At 46.8% G+C, this 22460-nt stretch overlaps 1 protein-coding gene across 7 annotated transcripts in view; it reads left to right on the top strand.

Annotated features, from left to right (window-relative positions):
- The window catches only part of ARHGAP28 (Rho GTPase activating protein 28), a 167840-nt gene extending 153708 nt beyond the window's left edge, over window positions 1–14132 (top strand). For all 7 annotated transcript variants that reach the window (XM_084778158.1, XM_084778157.1, XM_084778156.1 and 4 more), the window contains 3 exons: window positions 1998–2122; window positions 7960–8024; window positions 11027–14132. In XM_084778158.1, the coding sequence (XP_084634284.1) occupies window positions 1998–2122; window positions 7960–8024; window positions 11027–11109 (273 nt within the window). In that variant the 3' untranslated portion in view covers window positions 11110–14132. The remainder of the gene's footprint in view (window positions 1–1997; window positions 2123–7959; window positions 8025–11026) is intronic.
- The last annotated feature ends 8328 nt before the right edge of the window (window positions 14133–22460 follow it).

Below are 22460 nucleotides of genomic sequence, written 5' to 3'. Positions count from 1 at the left end.
TATGGAGCTTAAAATCCAAGTCAGAGATGTCAGTAGGGTGGGTTTCCTGTGTGCACTGTGAGGGAAAGGACTATTCCCAGCTCCTCTGCTTGCCTTTGGTGACACTAACAGTCCTTGGCATATATGTCACTCTAGTGGCCGCCACTGTCCTCCTGTGGTGTCCTCACTGTGTGTCCTGTAGCCTCCGCCACTGTCCTCCTGTGGTGTCCTCACTGTGTGTCCTGTAGCCTCCGCCACTGTCCTCCTGTGGTGTCCTCACTGTGTGCTGTAGCCTCCGCCACTGTCCTCCTGTGGTGTCCTCACTGTGTGTCCTGTAGCCTCCGCCACTGTCCTCCTGTGGTGTCTTCACTGTGTCCTGTAGCCTCCGCCACTGTCCTCCTGTGGTGCCCTCACTCTGTGTGTGCTGTAGCCTCCGCCACTGTCCTCCTGTGGTACCCTCACTGTGTGTGCTGTAGCCTCCGCCTCTGTCCTCCTGTGGTGTCCTCACTGTGTCCTGTAGCCTCCGCCACTGTCCTCCTGTGGTGTCCTCACTGTGTGTCCTGTAGCCTCCGCCACTGTCCTCCTGTGGTGTCCTCACTGTGTGCTGTAGCCTCCGCCACTGTCCTCCTGTGGTGTCCTCACTGTGTGTCCTGTAGCCTCCGCCACTGTCCTCCTGTGGTGTCTTCACTGTGTCCTGTAGCCTCCGCCACTGTCCTCCTGTGGTGCCCTCACTCTGTGTGTGCTGTAGCCTCCGCCACTGTCCTCCTGTGGTACCCTCACTGTGTGTGCTGTAGCCTCCGCCTCTGTCCTCCTGTGGTGTCCTCACTGTGTCCTGTAGCCTCCGCCACTGTCCTCCTGTGGTGTCCTCACTGTGTGTCCTGTAGCCTCCGCCACTGTCCTCCTGTGGTGTCCTCACTGTGTGTGCCCTGTAGCCTCCGCCACTGTCCTCCTGTGGTGTCCTCACTGTGTGTGTCCTGTAGCCTCCGCCACTGTCCTCCTGTGGTGTCCTCACTGTGTGTGTCCTGTAGCCTCCGCCACTGTCCTCCTGTGGTGTCCTCACTGTGTCCTGTAGCCTCCGCCACTGTCCTCCTGTGGTGTCCTCACTGTGTCCTGTAGCCTCCGCCATTGTCCTCCTGTGGTGTCCTCAACTGTGTGTGTCCTGTAGCCTCCGCCACTGTCCTCCTGTGGTGTCCTCACTGTGTGTGCTGTAGCCTCCGCCACTGTCCTCCTGTGGTGTCCTCACTGTGTGTGCTGTAGCCTCCGCCACTGTCCTCCTGTGGTGTCCTCACTGTGTGTGCTGTAGCCTCCGCCATTGTCCTCCTGTGGTGTCCTCACTGTGTCCTGTAGCCTCCGCCACTGTCCTCCTGTGGTGTCCTCACTGTGTGTCCTCTTTTCCTCTCCCTAGGACACAGGTCTTATCAGAGTAGTAGTTTTTGGCTTGACTAAGCCTTTACTATTTACTCTACATTTGAGCCTATTTCCAAATAAGGTCATATTCTGAGGTTCTAGGGGTTAAAACTTTGATGTATTATTTCAAGAGACCAGTTAGCATAGCATTCTTACTGTATACATTGTGTCAGTTCATATGCATGTGTATCGTGTGTGTATGTGTGTGTGTGTGTGTGTGTGTGTGTCTTAAAGTAGGCTTTTTACGATATTATTCACTAAAGATAGTGGTAACTATCATTAGACGTTTGTCAGAATCTACATTTTCTTCCCTATGGTCCAAAACCATTTGAGTGAGGCCTAAGTGACTATAGTGAGAGTAGGGACCCAGGTCAGGTGGAGTTTTAATCCTCTGGTAAAGAATGAAGGCATGTTCCACCCTGGTTGAGGTGTGTGTGTGTGTGTGTGTGTGTGTGTGTGTGTGTGTGTGTCTGTGTGTGTGTGTGTGTGCGCGCGCGCGCGCACACGCGCATGTGTGTTCCTCATTCTGAATGCTCCTGGTTTTCATCTCTCAGTGCAGTCATAGGCTTTCCCCCTAGCTTGACTGTGTTTCCATCTTTCCTCACTGGCAGTCTGACGTGCCGGAAGGTGTCATAAGGGTCCACGCCCCACTTCTGTCCAAAGTGTCGATGGCCATACAGCTCACCAGCCAGACCAAAGCCAAAGACATCCTGGCGAAATTTCAGTGTGAGAACAGGTGAGTGCGCCAGCCTGCAGGCTACCAGCACAGATGGCCTGTCATCAGGTGGGCACGCCACGCCGCCATAGCTGTGGCATTTGAACAATTGCAGCTTACCTCAGGATTTTACCAGTAGATTGCATTGGTTAAAATTTGAGCCTGGTTAGACAGTGGTTTTATCACCACCAGGCCGGTTTCTAAAGGAGTTGGTACCTGTGGAATTCTTTTATGGAGATTTATTTTTATATTTTGCTCATGCATCTGTGTACCTGCCACATGTGAAGGTGCCCACGGAGGCCCTGTTGCATCCCTTGGAGCTTAAGTTACAGGCAGCTGCAATCTACCTAATGTGGGTGCTGGGAATTGAACTCAGCTTACTGGAAGACAAGCAAGCCTTCTCTGTGGCTGAGTGGTTCTTCTTGTGATAATGTTATTTGATCAATATAGTTTTATCTTTCATTAAAATAAAAAAATATGGTAGTTAGTTTTGTCAATAGCTTGACCAAAATTCCAGGAGTATCATGTAGCCTTGACATCCTCATTGCTCCATCTAAAACCTGTGAGCCATCATCGTCAGTGTCTGAAGCATGTATCCCCAGAAGTGACCATAAAAGAACATTAACCGACTCTATAGGTAGGCATGCTTGCATAGAAACACCTGACACTACAGTTTGCAAATGGCAAGAAGAACCTGTTTAGATTTACTACTGGAAACATAGGTGTGGTTTGATTATTTTCAGTGAGATTTGTGCATATCCTTAAGCGTTTGGGGCCCTGCCTCCAAGAGTGTGCGTCCTGTATGATATCATTCACACAATAGTTTTGAAATGACAGGTGCCATACGTGGGGCTAAGTTACTGATTATGACTGGAGAGAGAGCCATGGCCATAGAGGAGCAGCGTAAAGGATGCCTGCGGCATTAGAACACCTGCCTGCGATGGGCGGGGTTAGCAAGCCACTGACAGTGTGTTGAACTTAATGCAATGTGAGCACAAGTGTCACCGTGTTCAGAGTATGGCAGGTAGATTTTAGTGTCCTGATTGGGGCATCGTGTTATACTTTGGCAAAAATGCCATCATTGGTGAAAATGGACACAAAGAATTTGTATTATTTTTCACAGCTATATGTAAAGCTATAATTACGTCAATGGAGACAGAAGCAGCAGAAGCCAGAGGCAGGCTGTGATGGCAGATGCTGTGATGGTAGACATCAGGCTGGTTGTCAGGGCTCCAGGGGTGGGAGGCTTTGGGACTGAGAAGGCATGCCATTGGCTGCCAGTTACTAATACTGAGGCCTGGTCACCTGTTATGTTTATTTTGCAAATCCTTCAAGTTGTATACTTGTGATTCGTGAACTTTATGTGTAGGCAAGAGCACGAGCGCGCACGCGCGCGCGCACACACACACACACACAAATTAAAGTCCAGCCAAGCAAGATGCCCAAAAGAGAGAAGGCCAAGGGAAAGAAAGTGGCCCCAGCCCCCACCTCATGAAGAAATGGCTGATCAAAAAAGTGGGGAATCCTCTTTTTTTGAACCAAGTACTAAGAACTTAAGCACTGGACAGGTCATCAGCCAAAAGACATCTCATTCTCTTCATCCAATGGCCCCACCACATCAGGCTACAGCGGCAAAGTGACATCCTGTATAAGCAGCTCAAACTACCTCCTGCCATGAACCAGCTCACCATCTTGGTCGAGAACAAGAAGGCTCAGCTGGTGGTGATTGCTCATGATGTACACCCCATTGAGCTGGTGGTCTTCCTGCCTGCCATGCGTCACAAGATGGGGTCCCCTGTTGCATCATCAAGGGAAAGACCAGGCTGGGGCGGCTGGCCCACAGGAAGACTCGCACCACTGCTGCCTTCACACAGGCTGACTCGGAAGACAAGGGTGCTCTGGCTAAGCTGCTGGAAGCTCTTAGGACCAATTACAACAACAGATATGATAAGATCCGTGGCCCCTGGGGAAGCATCGTCCTGGGTCCTAAATCTGTGGCTCGCATTGCCAAGCTGGACAAGGCAAAGGCTAAAGAACTCACCACTAAACTGGGTTAAATGGACACTGCTAGGTTTCATGTACATAAATATAATTTTTGCAATATCCTCAAAATTTTGCATCAGAAAGGAAAAGGAGAGGCTGGAGAGATGGCTCAGTGCTTAAGAGCACTGACTGCTCCTCCAGGGGACCCAGGTTCAATTCCCAGCAACCACGTAGCAGCTCACAGCTGTCTGTAACTCCAGTTCCAGGGGTTCCAACACCTCACAAAGACACATGCAGGCAAAACAGCAATGCATGTGAAACTAAATAAATAAATCATTTCAAAAAGAAAAAACAAAGGAAAAGGAAAACAGACTAGGTTGCTAGGAGTCTGAGAAGTCTTATAACTCTATTGCTGGCCCAGGCATCTCAAAATACCGTAGTTATCATACATAGGTGGCCATACCAAATACCATAGTTATCATACATAGGTGGCCATACCAAATACCGTAGTTATCATACATAGGTGGCCATACCAAATACTGTAGTTATCATACATAGGTGGCCATGCAAAATACCGTAGTTATCATACATAGGTGGCCATGCAAAATACCGTAGTTATCATACATAGGTGGCCATACCAAATACTGTAGTTATCATACATAGGTGGCCATACACAATACCATGGTTATCATACATAAGTCGCCATACACAATACCATAGTTATCATACATAGGTGGCCATGCAAAATACCGTAGTTATCATACATAGGTGGCCATGCAAAATACCGTAGTTATCATACATAGGTGGCCATGCAAAATACCGTAGTTATCATACATAGGTGGCCATGCAAAATACCGTAGTTATCATACATAGATGGCCATACACAATACCATAGTTATCATACATAGGTGGCCATACACAATACCATAGTTATCATACATAGGTGGCCATACACAATACCATAGTTATCATACATAAGTGGCCATGCAAAATACCGTAGTTATCATACATAGGTGGCCATACACAATACCATAGTTATCATACATAGGTGGCCATGCAAAATACCGTAGTTATCATACATAGGTGGCCATACACAATACCATAGTTATCATACATAGGTGGCCATGCAAAATACCGTAGTTATCATACATAGGTGGCCATACACAATACCATAGTTATCATACATAGGTGGCCATGCAAAAACTTGAAATCTCATTGCAAGTGTTGGCATCTGGTAAATTCCTAGGTTATTTAATACGTTACAAAATCCTCAATTAGACCTTTTGTAGAAAGAAAATGCTCTGACTCAGTGAGCTGCCTTAGTGGGTTAAAGGTGTTTGCTGCCAAGCTTGACACCCTGAGTTGGGTTCCCAGGGCACACATAGTAGAAAGAGACCACAGACTGCCCTCTGACTTCCGGTCATGCCCCATGGCACATGCATCCATTCCCCAAATAAACACGATATTTTATAGAGGCACTATTTGTAATAAAAATAAACTAGGCCTGGTGACTAGAGATAGATTCCACACCTCCAAGACAACCTCAGTAGGTCCATGCTGCCCAACCTCCCCGAGGAGCTCTGGTCGCCTCAGCTGTCTCACAGAGGAGACATGGGGTGGAGCAAAACTGCTCACCTCCTGACCTTGAACGGGAAAGAGGAAGTGTCTGGGGTCACACACTCTCCTCTGAGGGCATGCATCCCGTGGTCTGAACACGTATGCTACACAACCTCCCCCCACCCCACCCCCGCGTGGGGGTTTAAATGCTTCCCACATGTGGACCTTTGTGGGGTATCCCAAACTGTGGACCTTTGTGAGGCACCCCAAACCCAATCCTAGCAAAAACATACAGGTAGCATTTGACCAAAGATACAGAGATGAAGAAAAATGCTCACATGGAAAGACTTTCAGCATCACCCACGAAGGAAATGCGAATTAAAACCACATTGGCAATCACAGTGGCACATCGTGGCACACCCATGAGGCTTCTAACGCAACTCAGCAACCCCAAGTACTGCAAAGACACAGAGAGCAATATTGAGCAGTCAGCCAGCCAGTCTATCAAGTCGTCTTGCAGCTTGTTTTAAAACTACATAACAGCATGGCCTGGTATCCATACTCCCGGACGTTTGTCCCCCTGACGTGAACACGTTATCAACACAACCCAGAGCAGCTTTATTTAAACAAAGCCAGATAAACCCCAGAAATCCTCCACTGGGGATGTGACTAAACCATGCCAGATCCCAGGAAACTCTCTGCAGGGACGAAAATGGAGAAGGACTTCCCAGGGTCCCTAGGGATCGGTGCCGAGTGGGAAAAAAGCCAGTACCAAAAGCCTCCGCGCTGCTGTGCTGATTGGTTCACACTTGGGAAATCAAGAAATTATACAGATGAGGTGGCATTTGCATCGCCAGGATCGGGTGAGGGACAAGATGCTAAGCGTGGCCAGAACAGGGCAGCAGTGAGTGTCTTGGGGCGACAGCACTGGATGTCAGGGCCTAATCAGTCAGCCTCTCTCCATGAAGTTGCACTCCGGCTCCTCAGGATGCTGCTGTTAGCGAAAGTGTGAAGGATACAATGGGTCCACATGCATTATTTCTAAAAATGATAGTAAAATCTATAGCTACCTCAGAGAAAGACCACGCTGCTAAGAACAAGTAATAGAAAGGGAAGAGGAGTGAGCTTCCTTCTCAGCAGGATTGAAGACTGTCCCTGAGTCTCCGTGACTGGCACCTTCCTTTGAATCCTTTTGCCTCAGCCTTCTAAACTTGGGATAGAAAAGTTGAATTGGACAACTGCTTTCTCTATCTTCTTTTTATTATGTGGCAGAGGTGGAAATAAATCCCCTTTAGGTATTTTTGTTTGTTTGTTTGTTTTTCTTTTTTTAATTCTTTTTTTTATTAATTTATTCTTGTTACATCTTAATGGTTATCCCATCCCTTGTATCCTCCCATTCCTCCCTCCATCCCATTTTCCTCTTATTCCCCTCCCCTATGACTGTGACTGAGGGGGATTACCTCCCCCTCTGTATATGCTCATAGGGTATCAAGTCTCTTCTTGGTAACCTGCTGTCCTTCCTCTGAGTGCCACCAGGTCTCCCCCTCCAGGGGACATGGTCAAATGTGAGGCACCAGAGTATGAGAAAGTCATACTGAGCTAGAAATGATCATAATGAGTGAGTTAACCCAGAAGCAGAAAGACTCAAATGGTATATACTCACTTTTATCTGCATATTAGCCCAAAGGGCATGTCCCACAAAAGCCTTCACTTACCAGGAAACTGGGACAGAGGGGAGGACATCCTATTGGGACTCTAGATGAGAGAAGCATGGGAGAATGGCAAAGTAGAAGGATCCAGAGGGTCCTAGAAACCTACAAGTAGAACATTATGATAGGCAGATTTGGGCCCAGGGGTCCCGCTCAAACTAAAGCATCACCCAAGGACAATACAGGCGGTAAACTTTAACCCCTACCCAGATCTAGCCAATGGTCAGAACATTCTCCACAGTAGAGTGGAGAGTTTTTCTTTCTTTTAAAGCAGTAGGGAAGCCTGACACAGGCTGAAAAGGGAGTGCATTCAGAGGCAGCAAACGCAGAGGCGCACCTGGCTTCTTTTGGGCGGAGAGAATTGTGGCCAGTGACAGGGCAGTGTTAGACAGGCCACCAGGTTGGCATCACCACCCCTCTCCTCAGGTGCTGGATCCCTAGCTAGAGTTTGTTCTCTGTTACCATGGCCACTGAGCAACCTCAGCTTCTTGTTGCCGATGTCACGACTTCAGCTTTGTGGAGTGTATTTCGTCGAGACAGAATGGCTTGTCGGTATTCACCGTGGGATCCTGAAAGAACCCTAAAGCCGTTGCCTTCTCTGTTTTTCAGTCACGGTTCATCCGGATGTATTAAGATGCAGAACCAAAGGTTATACGAAGTTGGAGGGAACATAGGTAAGCAAGCATCTCCTGCAGCCTCTACCCCCACGGCCCACGATATGCTGCTCGTACCGTGGGGTGGCTTCTTGTTGTTCTTTTCTACAAGTTTTCTAGATTAAATTTTTAAAAATCAGCAGGTGTCTGCAGGTTTCATAATTCCACATAAAAGCAGTTACACGCTTTTTCTCCAATATTCTCAAAATGGAAGCAAGTTTGACAACTTTGGGGCCTTTTTCATGTGACTCCTAAAGTTCAAAGCTGTTTCCTGCTGAACTCATGAAACAACAGAGCCGAGAGCTTGCTGATCATGGCTCCCTGTTCTCACTCACGGCCCAGGTCATTCTGTTTCCTGGATGAGCGTAGGTCCACAGGCGAGTGTGCCTTTGTCTGTGTCCTCTGTGGCTGACGGGTTCTCTGCATTCTCTTTTATTTGTGGCCAGTGTCTTTCTGTTCTCCTCGGGGATTTCCTTTCCTGCCCAATCAGGGCCGGGCTCTACCTGTGCCTCAGTTTACCCCTGCACCATACCCTTCTCCCTCCCATCAGTATCAATCGCATCTAAAATAGTTCTCACAGCACCGAGGAGCCTTGGACCGTGACACCGGCTGAGGAGGGAGTGCGTTCAGTTCTCACAGAACACAGAAACAAAACCTGAATTCTTTTAAATGACGAGAACTGTGGCCAGGGACAGGGAGACGTTTAGACAGGCGGCCATGCCCGTGGTGCCACCCGCGCCTGCCACCCGCGCCTGCCACCCGCGCCTGCCACCCGCGCCTGCCACCCGCGCCTGCCACCCGCGCCTGCCACCCGCGCCTGCCACCCGCGCCTGCGGTGTACTGCTCTGCTAGCGATCTCAGCACACGGGGAGCTTAGAGCCCTGGAGGACCGTGGATTTCAGAACACCCTGGAAAATACGGTGACACTGTGTCTCAAGTACAAAAAAAAGTGATTTCTGATTTCTTTCCTCCTTAGAAAACTTTGCTGCTGCCTTCAATCCGCCCCCGTTTCTTTGCTCCACTTGGTTCCACTTCACAACACACCTTCTTCAGTCCTGCCTCCTGTACATTTCCTTCTTCCAGTTTCTTCTCTCTTGAAAGCACGCATCCTCCTCAACTCACCAAAACCACCCTCTCGTCCAGGGCACCAGAGAGCTCACACCAAAACCGCGGGCACCGCCTTCTAAGCAACTGCCTGACTTGAGTGTCCCCATCTGCTGCTGAGGGGGTTTTCCTCCTGCTCCTCCGAGTCTCTGTCACTTCCCCGCTGTTGTAGGTGTAGTCTTTGGGAGTTTGGATGAGAACACACAGCTTCCTAGGTGAACGCAATTGCCTCGTTGCTTTAAGCCCGCCTGCTTGCTAACGGTCCCCACGCTGGCCTCCCAGTCTGTCCTCCGGACTCCGCACCATGCGTCCAGTCGCCTGGCACACTGCCTGGCATTTCACACTGACTGACTTCTAGGATGCTCCTGCCCCAGCCACCTTCATCTCCTACCTGCCTCTCCGTGCCTTTGCTGACATGCCATCCTCTCAGTGGTGTCATCCTGGACCATGTACCCTCCAGCTTTGTTTTCTCCTAATATTCCTATTGCCAAGACTTATTTTCTATTGCATAGATTGACTAAGCACCCACAGGAAAAGTCTTTGAGGCTGGAATACTGCCTGTTATTTCCATAGAAAGCAATGAAGTGTCCATTCTTTTTTTTTTTTAATCTTTTTAAAAGTTAGTTTTCACTTGTGAGATTATAATTACAACACTTTTCCCTTCCCTTTCCTCCCTCCAAACCCATCCATAAGACCTCTCCTTACTCTCTTTCAAGTTGAAAGCTCTGTGGCCACTTTTTCTCACTATATGTATATACAGATATATACCTAAATATAACCTACCCAGTCTGCATAATGCATGTGTATTTTGTATATTCATCTGTATATTTTCACGGTTGCACATTCAGAGTTGGTTATCCAATGACAGCTCCTCCGTGGAGAACCTCACTTCTCTCCTTCTCAGCATTCCTGGCTTGGCTGTAATGGAGGCCTGTGCTCTTTCCCCGTGACCTTCGCAGACCTGTTCTGTTGCCTTTTGTCAACTCCTGTCTATGCAGTGAGACTTTATGGCTGTAACTTCTGACATTAGCAGGAGACACAAGTTCACAGCGCACTCGCTCCGTGACCCCCTGGCTCATAACAAGCTTTCTTCCCTCTCTTCTATGATGTTCCCCGAGCATTAGGTGTGGGAGTGTTCCTGTAGCTGTCTCCTCTGGGGCTGGGCTCCCACAACTCTGCATTTTGATTGGTTGTGGTTTTCTGCAATGGTCTCCGTCTGTTGCAAAGAGAAGTTCCCGTGGTGAAGGGTCAGGACTACATTTACCTGTGGGCATAAGGGCAGATATTGAGTGAAGTTCTGGATTGCGCTGGTTCAGTAAAATGGTGGTTGTAGCTTCTCCTCCACGCCCCGTGGCTTAACTAGCTCTCGGAACTTGCCGACATTCCCAGTTCCAAGAGTGACCTGCCACTTACTGGGCAAGTCCTAAGTCCCGTTAGGGAGCTGTTGGTCATTGCCAAGACCTGTGTGCCGCTGCGGGTTATCCTGCCGTGGTGGTCATTTTTTCTGGTCATCAATGGTGTGTTGATTTTTGGTGTTGCTGTTTGCATCCCAATGCTATTTTATGTCTTAATAATTATTGCTTCCTATTTCTTTCCATAGTCTCTGCTACACTTGTTCCTCTCTGCTTATAATCCAAAGGTTTGAGGTTTTTTGTTTTGCTTTGTTTTTGTTTTCATGATGTCACATTTCCTGATTGTTCCTTTCCTGAGTTTTTAAATATTTTATATTTCTTGCTTATTTGGTCTAGATCCTCTGCTTTATCTTGGGTTACAAGGGCACACCAACACACTAAGACTCCTGGCTCTGGCTCCTTCCTTCCTTCCTTCCTTCCTTCCTTCCTTCCTTCTTTCCTTCCTTCCTTATGTAGACTCTGGGAATAGAACTCACACTTCACTTGCTTTTTTCTTCCCTCTCTTAGGACAACACTGCTTGGATCCTGAAGCGTATATATTGGATGTGTATCGTGTAAATCCTCACGCAGAATGGGTCATTAAGCCTTAGCCAAGTCTTTAAAATACGCCCGACATGGCTCCTGCCTTGTATCATATGCCAAGAAGACCCTGCGTTTTTGTGTGGGGGAAGACACTGCCCTGAGGTATTTGCCCCTGGAACCCTGGTTCTCCGGGAGGGGCGGTGCCCTCAGCTCTGCAATATGCCCTACAGAGGAGGAGCCAATCACATCCAGCGGAACTTCCTTCTCACAGTTCCTTGGTGAGATGGTGTGACCTGAAGGAAAGGCCAGCGTTACTCACGGTGGAGCTACGTAGGCTCGTCCCTGTGCCTGGCAACAGGCAGCACTTCCGATGTGAAGCAGACAGTGTTTATGCCCTGGCTTTGCTCCTAGCGTGGAGGACGGCCTTCAGTCTACAGACAGCTGTGGCCCACGTCGGCGTGTGCATCACACTCTAAGAGGACTGGCTGCCACGCTGGTGCAAAGGAACTTTCCCAGCCACGTGTGATGAAATACTATTATGACTCCTCGTCTCACGAGCAAGCACAGAGCCTCATTGCAAATCCCAGTCGGCCAATGGGCGGCTTGTGCTTCCTCCCAGAGCGTCCTCTGTAGCCATGGTGTCCTTTCTTTCTCCTCACAGTTATGGTGCTCAGTGAATAAATTGCCTTTCATGTGTCAACATGGATTTCCTTTACAGAACAAATATGTTTGGGTCTTTTTTTTTTTTGTTTTTTGTTTTTAACATTTCACGACTATAGTTACTTCCATAGCCCCAACCCAAAACAAAAATACAGGAATGGATTTACCCATAAGTGCTGGAAAATGCCATTAGGCCTAGGATTTATAAGTTGCAGGCTTTAGTTTTGCTTTTTGATTGCTAGCCAGAGGCGTGGCTCAGCGCTGTGGATCGGCACTGGGCTGTGGAGGCTAGAGACCTTACTGTCAGCATCTTGTACAACCATCATCTAGATCTGAGTGGGGGACATAACAGTCCTTGTGTTTCTAATAGGATCACATCTAAAATGTGCCGAGGAACAGGACAGCTCTTCCTCTCGTCTCAGAGGCTGCAGTTGGAGTCCTCATTTGCCCCAGACATGTGCTCATACTGGACTGTGCAGTCTGAGAGTTGGACGGACTTGCAGCTGTCCCAGCGTTTTAAGACCCAAGTGATTATCGATGTCGATTCAAGCAAAGTCGAATCAAAAATGCGGAAGAACCAAAGCGTGCCTCAGGGACACGTGTAAGTGCATACGCAGAAGAGGCCTCCTGTGCTGGGCTACGCCTGACATGGAAACACAACAGTCTTCACCCCAGAAGTCAGCATCTTGTTGTAGAAGCGAAGCACTCTTCGAACTCAATGGGCAGATGGCTTTATTTCCAACCTTCAGGAGTTTGTTACGCTTTCCTAGAAACACAAGAACCAGTTTTGTTTGACCTATTTATGAATTCTGTTTCCTTTCTCTGAGAACCTACTAGAAGCCAAATAGACACTGCAGAGGTGTGTGCGTGTGTCCCAGCATCTCGCCGACTTCTAGGCTGACCAACGGGCCTACGAGTGTGCTCAGAAAGTACATTAGCGCTTTGCAGTGCAAGGACTGAGCGCGCCTGTCACTTGGTAGAGCTGCTGGATTCCCGGATGTCACCAGCAGGACCTGGCCGTGCCGGGAAGCCATCCCTGTAGAGCATTGTGGTTGTGTAAATGCTTGGAGATGTTCCTCTGTTTCTATGCATTAGAATCGTCCAATATTCTGTTGTATTTATATAAAAAGTGTGCTCTTTTCAAGACGTTGCATTTCATTTGGCTGAAAATATGTTAGAATCTACGCATTAACGTTAGTCGCCAGTCTTAAATAGGCAGCTAGGATATGGCATGTAGCGCACAGCAAGGCTGCATTTTGTACCCACCTTGCCTAGCTTCACATGCAAAGTCTCAGCAGCAACTTGAGAACAATCATTTCGGTTTATTCAGGAACATGACAACTTTCAAATAACTTTATCATATGGAGGGCAATGTCAGTATCAAGATCAGTGTTGGCTATAACCTTTTGTTCTGAGTCACACGGTTAATTGACGAGAGAAGTTTTAGTGGACATGCAAACTAACGCTTGTGTGGTTAAGGAGTTTTCTTTTATTGATTTTATTCTGGAAAAAAAAAAACTCCCAGGTAAATTTAAAATGCCTGTCACATAAGTGTTGAAAAGACTTTGGCCTTATTGGGAGTTGGTTTTTCAAAAGTTGAGTAGCCAGCCTGTTACAATGGAGTGTTTGCCAACAGAGGAGAGGCCAGACGCAAGGCTAGGAAAGGGGTTTCCGGCTGGCGTCTCACCTTTCCCCAGCAAGTGCTCCTGATACACAAGTAGGAAAACAGTATCATTTTAGAAAGTATTAATGGAAATGCCTTGTGGGACACTCGTCCAGGAAGATTCCTACAACTGCCTTGTTTCCTTCCCGCCATTCTTCCCAGGAGGCCTTTGTTACGCAGTTCAGCTGGGATGTGATTCTTTTAGCCAGAGCTTGGAGGAACTGGAATACGGATTCCTTACAGTGTCTCTGTGCAGTATAAACTACCTCACCAGCCTCTCTTGGGGGAGCAAATCAAATGGACTTTAACGTTTTGTTTGTTTGTTTAACTTTCTTAAGGCCGTTCTTAAGTCCCTGCAGTTAGCTCTAAGTGTGTGCGCTGATAATATGCCGCTCATGATGTAACTTAATTTTAGCAAAAGCATTAAAACAAAAATGCCCTGGAGGTGTGCCCTGCAGTGTGCTCTGAGGGGGTCTTTGTATGTCCTTTAGTGATGGTCTCATGGTTCTAACCACACGGGGACGCAGGTTGTCTGGAATGGGTGTTCATCTTTTCCTGCCCGCTGCGCTTCCCACGGCTGTCCGTGAATTTCATTCGACGGGAAAGTCAGGAGATGAAATGTCTGTGTTTTAAATCTTTTTCATGTGTGTGTCTGACTTGCCTGAAAAGACTGTACATTAGGGATTTTAATACTCCCCTTGACAGGCATTTTCAACTATTTTCCATAAATATGTCACTTAATAAAAAGTAATATGACATGGGATTAAAGTGTTTCTTTCAAATATGTTACTGTTTTATACACCTTCGTCTTGTTTGAAAATACCATCTTTCAAGCATATCCTATCTTCTAAAACTTGGAATTTTAGTTAGAAAAAAAATCTTATGTCATTGGAAATGCCAATATTGTGTGTTTTTTCCTCAAGGTTAGAATATTGAGTCTTTTGTTCTATCAGCTCTCATAGGATACAGGCGTGGCGAGAACTAAAGTTACAATTCCAGAACTTCTTACATCTGAGTGCGCAGTGGTGCTGGGAGAAGAATGGGAGTTTTAAACACGAAAGGCTTGCATCTGCCAAGCCCAGTCACTGTGGAGACAGTGGGCATCGCAGAAGCTCCTCGGCATCGCAAGGGATGGATGATCAGGTGGGCGGTAACGGGATAGTACTGAGTACTTCATAACTTTGCTTGAGTTAGTTTTCTTTTCTTGCCTAGGCAGGATTTTAATTATATATAATAAAGGTATCTTCTATATATTTATGAAATTTTCCATGAGTAGAGAAAATATTTTGACAAAGTTCAGTAAGTGTTTCTTTTTAAATATGTAACCTCTTACTGCATATCCTATGCAAAATACAAAAGCAATAAAAGTACAGAGTAGGAGAGCTGGGGCTCAGAGAGGAGAGTCCTTGCTGTGCACGCGTGTGGACCTGAGTCTGTGTCCTCAGCAGCCACATTGAAAGCTGCACAGCACCACACACGTGTGCATATACACACCAGGCAGCAACACACACATGCACATATACACACCAGACAGCAACACCCACACATGCACTTATACACACCAGGCAGCAATACACACACATGTACTTATACACACCAGGCAGCAACACACATACATGCACATATATATACCAGACAGCAACACACATGCACTTATACACACCAGACAGCACCACACACATACAGTTATACACACCAGACAGCACCACACATACATGCACTTACACACACTAGACAGCAACACACATGTGCACTTATACACACCAGACAGCAACACACACATGCACATATACATACCAGTCAGCACCACACACATGCATATACACACCAGATAGCAACACACACATGCACTTATACACACTAATCAGCACCACACACACATGCACAGAGTCACACCAGTCAGCACTGCACACACATGAACATGTATACACCAAACAGCACCACACACACATGCACATTTACACACCAAATAGCACTACACATACATGCACATATACATTAGCACTGCACACACGTGCACATGTACATATACGCACTTGAAGTCATGGAGGAAAAGGTTAGGAAACTGAAGGTGTAGGTATCAGTAGAAACGCACACACCTTCCTGCCTAGAACAAGCGAAGCCCTGCTTTTTGCAACTTATTTGATTATATTTTTGATAAAGGAAATGCTTATGCATCTTCATTCTAATGATTTAATGAAGTCATGGCGTATTAATCATTATATAAAATTAATTATTTTTTATATTTTCAGCAAACAGATTGTAAATTTAAGACTTCCTTTTTACTATAGCATCAAACAGTAAAATACTTTTGAATAGTTTTAACGTAACATATATCAAAGCTGTTTCTATAGAAATTAAAATATAAATACATGTAGACTGTGCCACAATTGGGAACAAAAGACAAGTGACATCAATTCCTCACAAAGACATCTATAAATTGTAGCATCAGTATGATTCTTGATAGAAATTGGCAAACTAAAACATTTATGTATTACTGCAAAAGATCTAGAATATGTAATCTTAACAAATAAGAAGAAAAAGACCTTGAATGAATCAATTCATTGCTTACTATAAAACTAACTCCCAAGATAATTTCCTGAAAAATAAAGCATGTTGGGGTAACAGGTAGGGAGGGTGCCACAAACATGCCACTTCATGGGTCCTAATGCAACCAAAACATTGTAACAACTAGGTATCAACATGGATTAATAAAAAAGGAACAGCAACAGAAGCAAAGCTGGACCACTTGACACTGTGGGCCAGAACTTGAACAGGAGTTACTAACCCTGCCAGCCCTGAGGCTTTCAGTGAGCACCAGGGAGAAGAGCCAGGATGGTAAGACGTATCTGAATGCCAGCCCTCAGGAGCTAAAGCAGGAGGATCCAAGGTAACAGCTGAGCCCGAGACTCCACAGCAAAGCCATCTCAAAATCACAAACACATACACAGGGTAGTTTCCTCCTTAATGAAGGTTCCTTAGGAATACACAGTACACAGTATGAGAAACAGATCCAAAATAGACATGAACAGCATTGTCAACAGCTGCTCATCAGAGAGGGTATTAAGAAGTCAAAAGAACACAACACAGATTGAGGGGAGATATAAGTGGGAATCTTACTTGAGAAAGAACTTGTATTCCAGAAGCATAAAGAATTCAGCAATTGGCTGCCAAGATTGGTCGGTGGATAAAAGTGCTTGCTCCCAAGGCTGAGTCGATTCTCAGGACCCATGTGGTGGAGGGAGGGGACAAGCTGTCCTCTGACCCCCACAAGAGCCAGCACTGCACACATGCACACACACGTACACACCAGACAGCGACACAGATGCACGCGTGCGCGCGCGCACACACACACACACACACACACACACACACACACCTGAATAAATTTAGTAAGTTGTAAAAGACAAACTAATTTTTAAATGAGTTTAAGACTTTAACATATGCAAAGATACACAGATTTCATGAACAGCAGCACAGAATCACAGCACACTCATAAAGATTCCAGTGACATTTTCCACAAAAATAGAAAAACAATTCTAAAATTCTGGTGGAAACAAAAAGTTTTCAAATATCCAGAGCAATCTTGTACAGAAAGAGCAACTCGGACAGTATCATAAAACTCAATTTCAAACCATACTATAGAACCTGAGGGTTTTTTTTTAATGGTACTAGCACAAAAACAAATGCATAGAGCTGTAGGATGCAATAGAAGACACAGAAATAAACCCACACAGTAATAGCTGCCTGAGTTTCAACAAAGGTGACAAAAATGTTCCTTGGAGAAAAGACAGCTTCTCCAACAAAGAGTGTGGAGAAAATTGGATATCCACCTGTAAAGAAATGAAACTGTGTCTGTATGTCTCATCCTGTTTGTTTTTTTTTAATCAACTAAAGACCTTAGTGTATGGCATGAAACTGTGAAAGTGCTGGAGGCAAACAGATCTCCAAATACAGACAGACAGGTAGTTTTTGAGGAGAATTCCAGTAGCCCAGGGTAAGTGGGACGGCATCAAATCGAACTGTCCCCACGATGCAGAGCAGTCTAGGACTGAAGAGACGGTCTCCAGAGTGGCAGAAGATCTTTGCGGTGTAGTCTCCTGACAGGATTAGTCTATAATGTGGAAAAGAATTCGAAAGGTCAACAAGCAAGCATTTCCTTGAGTGAAAGGGCTAGGAATTGAGCAGACACGTTGCAATGCTGAAGTATATATATGCCACTGTGCTAGCTGCATGTCTATTGCAATAAGGCGTGACTTATAAAAGAAAGTGTTAATTGGGCTGTGTGGGTCCAGAGGCTCAGAGCAAAGGCATGGTGGCAGGAGCGCCTGAGAGCTTGCATGATGCCAAACCACCAACGGGAGGCAGAGCGCTGGGAATGGCAGGAATCTTGAAATCTCAAGTATCCCCCACCCACCCTGTGATTCAACTCCTCCCTGAAGGCGGCACCCTCTAAGCCTCCCCCTACAGCTCTACCAACTGGAGACCACATCTCCAAGCATGTGAGCCCAGGGTGGCCCTTCTCACTCAAACCACTGCAGCTGATCCACCACAAAGTGCTCAGTAGCTGTAACCACTGGGAAAATGCAAATACACACCGAGTTCAGATGACTCCTCCTCACACCGGGGCGGAGCAGCTAGTGTGAAGAAAGCAAACAATGCTGCTGAGGATGCAGCTGGGGGTGCGGTGGAGGAGTAGAGGAGTGGGGAGTGGGGGGGGGGGGTAGGGAGATGCCTGTGTGGGGTTTGGGGGTAAACGTCAATTAACCCAGCACTCTGGAAGTCAGTTCCCATGTGACCCACCCATTCCACTTCTGGGTTCATGCCTCAAGAATCATAGTCACATTGCTGTGGAGATGCCTGCCCAGCCATGTTTATCCCCACATGACTCCCCGCAGCCATGTTTATCCCCACATGACTCGTAATAGCTGGATCAGAACCAGCCTGGGTATCCAGGGACAGAGTGAATAATATGGTTCATATATGCAATGCAGTTTACTGATTAACTTAGTCACAATCTGTCACCTATAGCCTGAGACAGTATTTAACAATCAAGTCAGCATCTCATGTAGGGTTCAGACAGCTTGGCAGACTTGATCCCTTTAAAAGGCCCCATACTTCTCATGTTTGGAGCTATTTTTATACCTCTATGCCAAAATCCATTCCCGTCACATAGAAACCACCTTCCATTATAGCTGCTTTGTGTTTTTAGTGCAAGTCCAAGCCTTGGAATACCCTGGAAAACTCCATCACCCACCTTCCGATGTAAGTCTGGGGTAAGACCTGCCAGCTCTGCTGTACCCAAGAGAGAACAGGTGTGCTGGATTCATTTTGAACTTCTCTAATTTCATTAACAATTGACACAGGGTGTTTAGATTCATGTACATTCACGTACATGTACTTTGTATGATGATCAGACAAGAATAACGTGTTTGTCATAATAAACATGAATATCTTTGGGTTAAGGACATTCAAGCTCAATTCTAGCTATTTTGAAATGTGCATCATTAACTTATTTCCTCCTAATCCTAACTTAGTAACCTATAGACCAACCCCATCACTCCTTCCCCCTGCCCCCCCCCCCCCCGTTTTCCAGGCCCATCAGTAGCCACAACTCAGTTCTAGGATTCTGAGATCAGCTTTTTCTGTTTTCTATGCAATTGCAATTGAGTCCTTTAGACATAGTTTTTCATCTTTAACAGTTGTTTCCAGTTTTAACGATGTTGTGCTTCCCAGAAACTGTCACCAGAGGGCAGCAGAGCCTGTTGCTTCGACACCAAAAGGGTCAGGTAAAGCCAGCATGCGCAGTTGGGCTTTTGGCAGTGAGAATTCTCCAGTGGACCAGACCAAGAGTACAAGATTCTCCAACACGCGAGACTGAGGAGCCAGGTAAGGGCCTCTAAGGCCTTCCCCTGAGCCCACCTGGCAGAGACTCAGTTCCAGCAAGTGGCAGCAGCAGTGGCATTTCCCACATTTCCTCCCTGCAGTGTATGCCCACCCTATGCCCAGGACAGGGCAAGGGCACAGAGACCACCAGTTCAGAAAACAAACAAACAAACAAACAAAACCAGGCTTGTGGAAGTCCTGGACCCAGGTAAACCAGCTGACCAAGGACAGGCCTGGAGTCCCAAAACTCAAGGTACCCAGGCTTGCAGAGCTCCACAACTAGCAATGGGAAATTGGGAAAGCTAAGGTGACCAAGGCAACGCCATCTTGTCCTGACTCGATTTCATATCAGTTTATAAACTTCTCAACCTTCACCCGCAGCCCAGCACATTTGCCTTGGTAACACATCTGGGATTAGTCACGTCCTTGACCATGATCCCAATGTACCAACCAAAATGATCATTTATCCAAACATTAAAAATAACTGGAAAAAGTGTAAATAAAAAATGTCATGTCGCCGGGCATGGTGGCACATGTCTTTAATCCCAGCACTCAGAAGGCAGAGGCTGGTAGATCATTGTGAGTTCAAGGCCAGCCTGGTCTACAAAATGAGTCCAGGATAGCCAAGGCTACACAGAGAAACCCTGTCTCAAAAAAATATGTCATGTCATGTCATGTCATATCTGAAATTATCTTCTGAAATAGATGTCGCAAGGTTACTCCGACCCTTATCTAAGACCAATGTGATTGTGCTATTTTGTCTTGAAAACACTGTGCCACCAGCTTCGGCACCAAGAGTCAGTCTGGGTGCTAGCCACAAGAAAGGACTGTAATTTAGGTTTACGTGCATGGCAGTCTGTGGCTTCCTCACCTATACTATAACAAAGCGAGGGGCAGAGAAGATGCTCAATCAAGGTGCAGCATCCAGTGATGAAGAGCCACTTGAGGGAAGGACCAGCCAGGGAATGCTGACCGTTACGCAGTGACCATCAGCACAAACACCAGCAGTCTCTCAAAGAAGAGAGACTAGTCTACCTGCTAGGGATAGAACCTGCAACCCCCAAGAGCTGCCCACGGGAGAAAGCAACTTCACAACCATCTTATAACTTAGTTCTCTCTCCAACTGGACACACCCTCAAACTGCGGGAACAGACACAGCAGGAAACAAACATTCTGATGAGCTACGACCCCAGGAGCTTCTCTCTCCTGCTATGCCCTGCCCACTGAGGATGCCTCAACAGAAATGCACTTGCCAGAAGCAGAGGTCAGGGCTTATGATGAGAAGCATGCCCAAGGAACAAGGCTTTCTAAAACAAACAAACAAACAAACAAACAAACAAATAAACCTGACTATTTGAGCAAACTGAGTCCATGTGTGCAATCTGCTGTGATAAACACCATGACCAAACCAAACCAAACAAAACAAAAAAACCTGAGAAAGAGAAGGTGTGTTTGGCCCACAAGTTACAAGCCACCATCAACAGAAGCCAGGGCACTCAGACAGGGCAGGAACTACAGGCGAGAACTGCAGCTGTGACCACGGAGGGGTTGAGACCATGGAGGGGCGCTGTTTACAGCCTTGTTTTCCATGATTGCTCAGCCTGCTTTCCTCCTCAGGGATGAAAGTGAGCTGAGGGCCCTCTCACATCAATCACTAATCAAGAAAATGCACGGCAGACGTGCCCACAGACCACCTGATGGAGGCAGTGCCAACCTCACAGGTGACCCTCCTTTGTGAACACCGACAAAAGCTAAGCAGTTCAGCCCTCCTGGAGAATGTCCGCAAACCCGCTCACCTCCACCCAAAAGTGTTCTGCCCGCGTCTGCTTTACGAAACTCATCACTGGGCCTATGTAAACTGTCATAATCTCTACCAAGGACCCTAAAATGACATTAGTCAAATCCACATGCGAAAGAAGACCAACAACCCAATATAACCTGACCTCTGTGTACTGAAAACAGGCTCTGCCACAAACTTCCTCACTGGTCTGTGGAATATGAAGAAAATGGATTTCCACCAAAGGCCTGGTGAGCATCTACCACAACAATCCCCGATGGTACTAGACAAAAGGTGAGTCTTCTAGAGCAATCCTGTGGTGCTCAACATGTTGTTTCTGGTGTGTGTGTTGGGGGGTGTGTGTGTAATTTCAGTACCTAGAGGCCTTACAGATCTCATCACTGTCTTACTGGATGCTCTAGGAAATAAAGTTAATTACTCCTTTTGGCCTAGGAGCTTTAAGTCCCAAACATGGGTTGAGGTCACAGACTTAGCTTTTTTGCTCACCACCTGCAGGTCTCTGAGGGTTGTTGGGTGTTGGCTGGGAGGGGAGGTGGGTCACAGGGGCACTGAGAATCACTAGGCACTAAGGACTTTATTAGAACAATTACTAAGGCCATGAACAGACAGCGGCAACAGCGTGGTGGGACTCCGAGAAGATTCCAGGCTCTAGTACTGGAGACAAACTGCCTGCAGTATCTGAAGCAAATCAAAGCTTATGTGGTAAAGAGGAACGCTCGCAAACTCCTTATGGTCGGGGAGAAGTCTACAGCAAGATCCTGCATCTGGCCTGATTCCCAGGCAGGAGACGAGGAAGAGGGCAGTGTAGTGTAGATTCAGAGCGTGGCTGTTCTGGCAAGAGATCACACCCAAAGACCTTCTAGGTCTGTGTGATTCAGCTGGAGTACAGACAAACACACCTTCAGGCCAGGAGACAGGGGCAAGCGGATTTGAGTTCAAGGCCAGCCTGGTATAGAACAAGTATCAGGTAAAGAAAAGCTTAGGTCCAGGCATGGTGGTACATGCTTTTAAACCCAAATGAAGGTAAAGTGAGTTTGTAGAAAGAAGCACCTGTGTTTGAAAGTGATGTTTAAATGAGCGGCAGAAAAGATTTGGCAGAATAAGATAAGCCCAACTCTCAGGAGGAGAGGAAAGGGAAGCTACCTAAGAGGCAGTTTTACGGAGAGAGGAGGCAGATTTTACCTGGACAGTAATAGAGCAATGGGTTGCAGAGAGACGGGGGGTGGGGGGGGTGGGGGGGTGGGAGTAGGGGGGGGTGGGGGGGGAGAAGGGAGGGAGACAGACAGAGAGAGAACTCAGGTGAAAATGGAACGAGGCAGAGAATAAGAAGCCAGCAGATTAGAGCAGATTGCTGAATTAGTTAGAAGCCAAACACAGTAATTCCAGGCCGAGAGAGAAGCCAGGTTAAATAA

The sequence above is a fragment of the Acomys minous genome (assembly GCF_964271855.1).
Source record: "Acomys minous genome assembly, chromosome: 4".
Taxonomy (NCBI): Eukaryota; Metazoa; Chordata; class Mammalia; order Rodentia; family Muridae; genus Acomys; species Acomys minous.
Note: the sequence above shows the minus strand (reverse complement) of the source record. Positions and strands in the feature narration are given on the sequence as shown.